At 43.2% G+C, this 9,305-nt stretch overlaps 1 protein-coding gene across 1 annotated transcript; it reads right to left on the bottom strand.

The window, feature by feature from the left end:
- Positions 1-252: 252 nt before the first annotated feature.
- Positions 253-5,885, bottom strand: LOC310985554 (EF-hand and coiled-coil domain-containing protein 1; the record flags this gene model as incomplete). The annotated part of the gene is made up of 9 exons (XM_083971169.1): positions 253-416; positions 519-588; positions 1,163-1,276; positions 1,594-1,735; positions 1,954-2,101; positions 2,341-2,420; positions 3,365-3,499; positions 3,577-4,018; positions 5,282-5,885. 9 exons carry the CDS (start codon positions 5,883-5,885, stop codon positions 253-255), a joined length of 1,899 nt encoding a protein of 632 aa, XP_083827295.1.
- Positions 5,886-9,305: the final 3,420 nt, after the last annotated feature.

The following is a 9,305-nucleotide window of genomic DNA, read 5'->3' as shown; positions in this document are numbered from 1 at the left end:
GTAGATTTGGTCTGTGCTTGGAAACATGAGGACTTCTGTTGTAAAAGCTCAATGTATCAACTGTTCTACAAACACAAAAGGTTTGGATAAAAATATTTAATCATTTACATTAAATAGATACAAAATACAAAACTGAGATACTGAAAGTAAATAAAATTTGTCTTTAAATACACTGAACCAGTTTTAACAGGGTAACTTATACAGGTGCAAAGAGATTGAAAATAAAATTAAACAGCTGCTGGAATAGCTTATCTAACAGGAGATGAGCAGAGGGTTAGCAGCGCTGGTTTGATGCCCAGAAGATGAAACTAGGAGCTTCTCTCTGCTCTCTCCTGCTCCGTCTCCGTCTCCAAGGAGATCACAGGATGATAACTGGAGGCAGAGAGCATCAGCCACCTGCAGGACTCTGGAAGGACCTGGTCAGAGGAATCAAAATTAATTAATGCCATCAATGAATTGAAAGTTAAAAAATAAAATACAAATTTCTGGACTATTTGGAAAATGTACAACAGACCCACCATCTCCACTCCTACTGCAGACATCCAGGGTGTCCTTCACAATCTTGCCCAGCGCCCGGCGGGACATGTTCTGCAGTAAAGAGGAAGGACATACTTTTCACTCTCTGGTGTCTTACAGTTACAGTTATCACAACAGTGTCATGGTTCATCAAAACACTCAAATGTTTGAAAAAGGTCACAAAAAACGTTGAATTTATGTTTCAAAACCTAGTTTTTGTATCTGTTGCAACTAGTGCCACCAAAATTTGTCGTTTCATTATTGTTTGAGTCATACTGGTCAAAATAGAATTCACGTTATGATTGTGATCTTAAACCTAACTACTGGTTCAAAGATTTGAGAATTGAGCCAAAGCGAATGCGGAAAAACTACGATAAGACACATGGGTTATAACTGTGTAATTGTGTGACTGTTGCATTGCGCTGCGTGACATTGTTTTTAAAGGAACATACACGATGTTCAGTGCCACAGCATCTCTATGACTCAATGCAATTGGATAAACAGCAGATGGCAGTGAAGAGGTGTGTGTGTGTGTGTGTGTGTGTGTGTGTGTGTGTGTGTGTGTGTGTGTGTGTGTGTGTGTGTGTGTGTGTGTGTGTGTGTGTGTGTGTGTGTGTGTGTGTGTGTGTGTTTGCTTGTGCCATGCCTTGTTGCGCAGCTGCAGCAGCAGTGTGAGGGCATCTGTTAGTTTCTCCTCCAGCAAAAACAGACGTGTCTTTTCTTTCTCCTCCGACCGTGCCTCCTGCTCCTCCTCAGGCCTCTGGGTGATGAGTGGAGGAATAAATAACAGAATAAATGACAAATAGTTTATTTTTATAGTAGCTACTCATTTTGGCCACAAGAGGATGAAGTGCACAAGTGCCCTCATCTGAATTGGACCAAAGGCATTCATGTTTCCATAGGTGTTTAATTTCTCTGTGCACTCCACAAAACATTATCTAAAAATAAAATAAATAAATGTAAATAACTTTTTTTTTTAAATGCAAGCAAAGAGAAATTGCACAGATTAAAAAACAAACCTTAGCAAGGTAAGCCTTGAACGTTTGTACCTTTCTCTGCATCATCTCAGTTTCTCACCTTTTCCTTGTCAAAGCCTCTGCTCCCCTCTTGCAGCTCTTGGTTTGGTCCCTTCCAGTCACAACGCCCTCTTTTATCTTTAGAAGTGCTGACAAGGTTGTTATCGGTCAAGTGACTCTGAGGGACTTTATGGTTCGGACATCTGAACGAAGACAAATGACAGTTCATTGTTTAATTCCTTTGTTTAATGTGAGAGAACTTTATTGGCCGCTCCATCAATATGTAGTTGTGATGTTAGAAGGAAAAGCACATGTGGCTGTGTTGATTGTGTTTGATTTAGTTGGATAAAACACTTTTTATTGTCATTGGTGGAAGTTTGAATTTTCTCACGTGTGTGTGTAGTATTAGATGTGAGCTGACCCTTTTCCACAGCTGTGCAGTTGGCTGGTATGCCTCTTAACCTCTGACGGAGAGCACTGTCCTTTCTCCTTCGGCGCCCTGTCCTCCTCCTCTTCATCAGAGGCAGCTCTCCCCTCCACTGCCCTCTGCAGACACTCTGCATCCGCATCTGACAATAAAAACATTTATCTTACTGCCCAAAGAATCCACAGATAGTATAGCCTACCTGTGGGGACTGATAAGTTGTTCTGAACTGTGGCTGACTCTAATACTATAGCTGCAAGGCATTGTGGATGAGTAATGACAAATGAGGGGATCAAAAGCTGTAAGGAAATCTATAGTTCATTTAGAGCACATGATCTCTGAATCATAGCTGTTCAATGAATCATCACTTTTAAATTCACTCACCTGCCTGTCTGCAGGTGTCTTCAGTTCCCACTGGATACATCTGTTGATGGGACGAGTCCAAGTTGCAGGTGCAGCAAGATCTGAGGGTGGCAAAGGTGGAGAACATCACTAATACTGTGGACAGATGCTCCCTATGTCTTATTTTTCTTATTTTTAAAGTACTTTGGGGTTTTTTATGCCTTTAATGGACAGGACAGTTGGAGAGAGACAGGAAATGGGGGAAACAGAGAGAGGGGGAATGACATGCCACTGCAGTGAGGACTATAGCCTCTAGTAAATGCGATGGCTGCTCAACCCACTGAGCTACTGTATACGACACCCCCTTATTCCCTGGTTGCCACCTGCCCTCTTTCTCTGCATGAAAACCACAAGAATCCAGAGATATGCTTTTCACCTTCTTACAAAAACCTGGACCATATTTGGAGCATTTTATGTTTTTATATGACCTGTCCAGACAAGATGGTCATAGGTTGAAGTGCAGGCGCTATGCCTCCAGATTCTTTGTGCAGTGTTTCCACTCTGCTAACACAGAAGAAGCAGAGATGGTTGAAAGTTTTTCTTGCCGCCATTCTGTCCAATTTCGATTATCATGCTACAACTACACAGTTTTCAGTATGAGATACGAGAGAGCACTGAAACAAAGGTGCCCAAACCCTGGTGCCTTCATAAAGCATGTTGTGAACAGTTTTAACAAGATCAGACAAGGTTGAAAATTCAGACTTTCCAGCCTCTTCATCGACGCCTAATGGCTAAATCTGTTCGTCTGCTGTTTTGTGCCACTTAAATATTTGTGGTTTATTATGTTTTTTTCAACCAAAGCAGGTTTAGACTGGATTAATCCCATCAACTTTCTAAGTGAGTGTAACTTGCGAGTAACTTTATCTGTCGAGCTCGGAGTCATTGAATTACAAATCAGCCGAGCACAGAGGCAAATTGTATGTAAATAGATGTGCGCACACACCCATGCTGCTCACTTACTCACTCACTTACTCACTCAAAAACACATGCACACAGTTGTTTGTACCTGTACTGGTGCAGTTCAGTCTCCAGCTGGTTGATCCTGGACTGGAGCTGTGGCACAGACTGAGCCTGCTCCTGGATCAGCCGAACCCTCTGCAGCCCCATGCTCAGAGCCTCCCTGGCCTCCTCTGCCCGCCTCCTGATGATGGAGATCGTATCTGTTTAGACATTCTTCCATTCAGTCAACTTTAACTGTTGCCAGTAATGAAAACTCACCTGATATGTGTGTTCTCCTTCCTCAGCGCTGACTCCACCCCTTGCAGTTTGCGCACCTCCTGGTAGGCCCACTGCAGCTCCGTCTCCAGCCGCTGGTTGAATTTGATGGCCTCCTCCAGCTGCCCATCACGTGAGGAACGGATCAGCTTCAGCTCCCTCAGAAGGGGGTCCCTGATGTCCTGTCTCCTTGACACCCTCCTCGTTCCATCCGCTCCGGTACCTCTGCACTGTCCTTTGATTCGTTGTGTCGGTACCAACTTTCCCTGTTTGAAGGTGATGGAAGATGTAGCGGTAGAAACAGCCGAGTTAGAGCTGGAGGGAGAGGAGACGGGGCGGCCCTTCATCCGTCGAAGTGCCACCTCCAAGGCCAAGCAGCGAGCGTCGCTCCCCTGCAGGGCTGAGCGGAGGTCCTCCACCAGCTCCCTCAGAGCTGATGCCTCATCTAGAGAAAAAGATCAGAGGAGAGGAATCGCTAGATATTAGGTTTCATTCATATCTTGCATTATCCTTGGGTTTTTTGATCCATAAGAAGAATATTTATGGTTTTTAGAGCCAAAAACCATCTCAGTGGCTTCTCTCTGGTGAACTAGTAACAAGTTGGTGAGCCAATCAGAAGAACGTAGGCTCTGATCCTCTCCTCTCATTGGCTGACTGTTTAGTGATCAAATAAAATACAGGAGATTTCAGGCACTCAGAGAGACCAAATCCTTTAAGGATGGATGGTGGGTCCAGGTGGGCGGAGCTTGGTACATGTTTTGTTGTGACATCACAAAGTTACAGAGGTTTACAACTCATCATGAGGTTTGTGAATCAAGACTGTGTTCATTTCTTGGCCTTGAAACTTGTACAGTGTCAATACAGAACCTAGACCTGCTTTATAATCAAAGAATACATACTAAACCATATACTCTACAGAGCAAAGTAAAAAATATGATAATTTTGGAAAGACACAAATTGTTTGTAGTTTTATCAAGCCTCCCTTCTCAACTTTGTAGCTACATGACTACATTTAACAGTTCAGGGCAAAGCAATCCAAGCTTTGATTTACCTTTCTTTCATTTCCTCACAATCTTCTCATGTTGGTCTGATTTTGTACTTTGACCTTTTGGAGGGGCCCAGCCCTGACCTGAACCACTGAACTAAAGGAAGTGTGTAAATGAAGTAGTTCAAACTAACTCCAGCTTGAGCATAATACAGTAGCAAAATGTTGTTTACACACAATGCCTCAGTGTTATGATCTCAGACAATGCATTAGTCATAAGGGCAAAGTGCTTTTGATGCCTTGTGGAGGCAGTTAGCTGATAACGTTTTCTGTGCTTTAAATTAAGCTTGAATTGTAGGAGTATTTTTTTTACATTGTGGTAAAAAACAAAAAAACTAACTAATAATTGAGTGACATGGAGTAAAAACTTGAGATGGAAGAGATGGACAACAAATCAGGTGTGAATGTTTCATGTTGCCGATAAAACAAAAAAGAAAAGACAGAGGGACATGAGTTTAAGTAATTGACGCGAATGGCTTCTGTCGCCCCCTCACCACACTGTCTTAAGATAATAACTGCTCTGTTATCCTCCGGCTTTATAGCCTGAAGGTAACAACAGGGTTATGAAATAATTTACACCTACTGAAATAAGCTCAGATGAGACAGAGAAATACATGGCAGGACATACTTATGTGCAACAAGTAGGCTACAGTCATCCAGTACCTGTCTCAAGGTCCTCTCTGGGTCGACCTTTAGCAGATTTGTCCTCAGGTCCACTCTGGTCCCTCGTCAGATCGAAACTGACACACTTTCTCCGCCTGACACGCGGCCACCGGAGCCGGATCTGTCTCTCCACCAGCTCCGTGTCCTCACTAAGGGGCAAGCGCCAGGCGCACTCCCCGGTGTCTCTACGCGCGGTGCGCACACGGAAATACCCACAGAGCCGCGAGTGGAAGTCTTTAAAGGACAGCTTGCACGGCAGCCCAGAACACACATCTCTAAACTCTTCATCTTCGTCACGTTTCTCTTCACCTCCACTTTCTTCCTTTACGTTCCTCGTCCTCCTCCCCGCTCCGGGAAGCCCCAACACGGCGCACAGTGCGGTGAAATCCTCCGCCGTCACCGTATCGTCCCGGTTAGGGCAGGCCAGGTGGTGGAAGACCTCCTGCAGGTATTGGTCTATCCCGGTGGCCAGGACGACGATTTCGTTCTCCGCACCGGGATCGGGGAAGTGGTGTTGGGCCAAAGCGCTGCGGAGCCACTCGCTTTTACGCGCTGCTCGCGGCGAGGGCTCGACGCGCGACGGGGCCAATGCGGTGCGCTCCATGACTGCACATAAACTGAGTTTTTCTTCAAGGTGTGCCACCAAATAATACAACTCGGATTATGTGAATTAGCATCGGATATGATTTCAAAGATGAAACGATTTTCCCGATGTGGTAGAGCTGCGTAATCCCTTGGAAACCTCACCTTGGACTCCTTCCCGGCACACCGATTTAAGATCTGATGCCCTGGGGTGGGGGGGGGGGGAAAGAAGAAAAAATCCGACCGGCACCGACTCCACCCTTATGTGTGCACACTCTGACCGCATGCGTGTATGTGTGTGTGGGTTAGTGTGTGGGTGTGTGTGTGTACCACTTACAGTTGCAAGAAAGTGAGGACAGTGTTGGCTCTGTGATTGTTTGATCTCAGTTACATCAGTGGATCACATATCATGTTTTGCCAGAAACAATTTACAAACCACATCTTCTACAGTGACGCCTTCTTCAGCTCCTTTATCTGAGATTTATGGAGTCATGAGTCATACAAATGGATTGACACGTTTTTGAGGTCGATAATATATAGTTTTCACAGATTTAGGGCATTTTGTGGCAAAAAAAAGTGCAGTTAACAGTGACTCATAGTGGTTTTTAGTTTGCACCTTAACCCAAGTGGATGTGACTCAGTCACGGCCTGTGTGGCAGCAACAAAGGTAAAATGACTCCTGATACTCTGCGCCTTTTGGACTGCAGTTACAGCTTTACTTGGAAGTCAGTTATGAATTTGTTTACAGCAGACTGAGCGACTGACAGGGGGAAATACCTTTCCTCAGTTTGAACACACACCTGACAGCTGTAACAAAGGGGAGCACTCAGTCTACATGACTAGACCTAAACCCCAAATTTGACATACAATCCTGGCTGCACCCAGCTATAGAATTACATAATGAAAGTATTTCAGGTAGAGCCAAAACCTTTGTCAGTTGGCGTAAAATATGAAACAGTGAAACATTCAAATCATGTCAAATATCAAGTAAAAAAGGAATCTAGTAGATGGTACGTTGTTTTTGGAGTATCAACCAGTCATATATTATAGTTCCCTCCTCCGTTTTTCTCTACATCATTCAACAAATGAGTAGAACATCATATATACAACAGGATGTAAAACTTTTAACTTTAGTTCGTACATGGTTGATCAAATTCCTTCAATTTTTTTACTAAAAAAACCCAGTTTGAATCAATCATTGGACTGCAGACTGTAACTTGCAGCTGTGTTCATCATCACTACATTTGATGTGATGGTTATTTTCTTTAATAATTGGTTTAATCCAGATGTGGTGAGACGTGTCCTCATTATTCCCTGAAGCTGAAGGTAACATATTCAAATTGCTTTATTACGTCATCTGACCAACCCTAATAAATGTTGAGTTTATTATCACAGAAAACAATGTCAACTCTGTTCAAGCAGCTTCATGTTCACTGTTGAGGCATTAAGATTAATGTCGATCTCCTCGTCTGACTGTGGGCAGGAAGGAAAATACATCAAATGACTCCTTCAAGTTAAAATGTAACGTTGTTTCGTAGCTACTCAAAGTTATGTTTCAGCAAGTTAGGAACTCGTGATCTCAGTGTCAGTGTCGTTCTAAAAGCCTGTGCTTCACTACATATAACTCACAATACAGAGAGAAACACAGACTCTCTGTTTTGTCTATGAATGGACATGTGTTGCAGAAGAGAACCCACCTCTCTCCACAAACAGGGAGATTTTTTTTTAGAATAAATCAAAATGAATCACCTGAAGATAAGAGCTAAAGACCATGTTCACCTCACTAATACACTGCTAAGTAGATGAGTCATTTGAGTTCACTATTGTTTAGTCTTTGTTTTGGTTTCCAGGTCTAATCTGAATACGCTCGAGCTGCAGCGCCTGCAGTGACTCATCTGGGGCTTTTACCTTTGCAAAGGTGTGTCGTGTGTCACTCTGCAGGGCTACAAATGTCACAGCTATGTCACACATAGCTATATGTAACACATGCATTCTCTCACAAATGCAAAAAGTGTCCTGAAGATATAAAAACACATTTATCACCTGCTTCCAAGACATGTATAGGCATGCAGGGTTAAGTGGTGGTGATGGGTTCAGGTTCTCTGGCTCTGTGTTGGAAACTTTGTTTTTCCTTGGAGGCTTCAGGGCAGGAACCTGTGATAAGACGGTCAAGGTCAGGTGTGAACTATAGCCAATCAATGGACTGGTAAACACAATTTAAAAAACTACTCAGTTCATCAAACAAAGTTTCTGTGCAGCAATATTCCAGTATAATATTTTATAGTAAATCTATAAAACTGTATACAGCTTTTTGCAGTGAAAAGTGTATGTTTAGGTGACTACATTTTGTACCAGAAGGAATTGTATGATTTAATGCAATTCAGAAAAAAGTTATTAATATACTATGGTGGTGTTTTCAGCTGTACTTGTTACATTGTTTCCCATATAGAAATGTATGGCATACAGTATATGTCTCTATATCGCTAATGATGTTGCCTTATTGTCGGCTGTCAGGTGATAGGGTTAGACCTGCAGTACCTCAGTTACATTCCAGCACTGTCACCCACAAGGAGTGAGTAAATGCACAAGGAGTGAGTAAATGGTGCTGATATCACTGTTGTAACAGTGGGCTGTCAGAGTCAGTTAGACCTGCAGCCACACATCTCAGTAACAGCAAAAAAATAAGAAAGAAAGAAAGAAAGAAAGAAAGAAAGAAAGAAAGAAAGAAAGAAAGAAAGAAAGAAAGAAACGTGGCTCATGAAGATTAGTTGTTAGTTAAGATTTTGCAGTTGCAGTGTGTGAGATGCTCCTTCCTGAAATTAAGGTTTATCCTCGAAGATGAGTCCAAAAAAGAGCAGAGGCTTACATAAATCACATAATAAGTGTTTTGGCGAAGATATATCGGCTTTATTTATCTGTTCTTCCTATTTATGTGTCTGTGCGTGTATGTGTGTGTGGGGTAATTAGTAGTTACTAATGTGCAGCTCAGAGCCAGTCTCCTCTGTCCTGCTGCTGTGGTCCTGCCTCCCTCTGAGAGCCAGTCCTCCAGCTGCTGCCTGCTCCGGGTGAAAGGACCTGATCTGAAAATGAAAGGATGGTAAGCAAGAAGAGGGGGCTGTAAATAAAGGGGGGTGAGGGTCTGAAACCATGTGTGTGTGTGTTTGTGTGTGACTGTGTGTCCTGTCGTTCACCTCTGAGAGGAGGGGTGAGGTAGTATCAGTATTGATAGGAGTTGGGTTGAGGCTTTGTGTTGGCTGCCATATGCTCCTCTGAGGGTCAACAAAAAGACAAATACAACCACACTCTCTCTGTCTCTCTCTGTCTCTCTCTCTCTCTCTCTCTCTCTCTGACACACACACATACAAATACACATGAAACCTCTTTGAAGTGGTATGAAGGTCTCTAAAGGTGAGGTCACACATGTTAACCTATTTTTCAGCTT

Source organism: Trachurus trachurus (genome assembly GCF_905171665.1).
Source record: "Trachurus trachurus genome assembly, chromosome: 5".
NCBI lineage: Eukaryota > Metazoa > Chordata > Actinopteri > Carangiformes > Carangidae > Trachurus > Trachurus trachurus.
The sequence above is the reverse complement of the archived record's forward strand: the minus strand, read 5'-3'. Positions and strand labels throughout refer to the sequence as shown.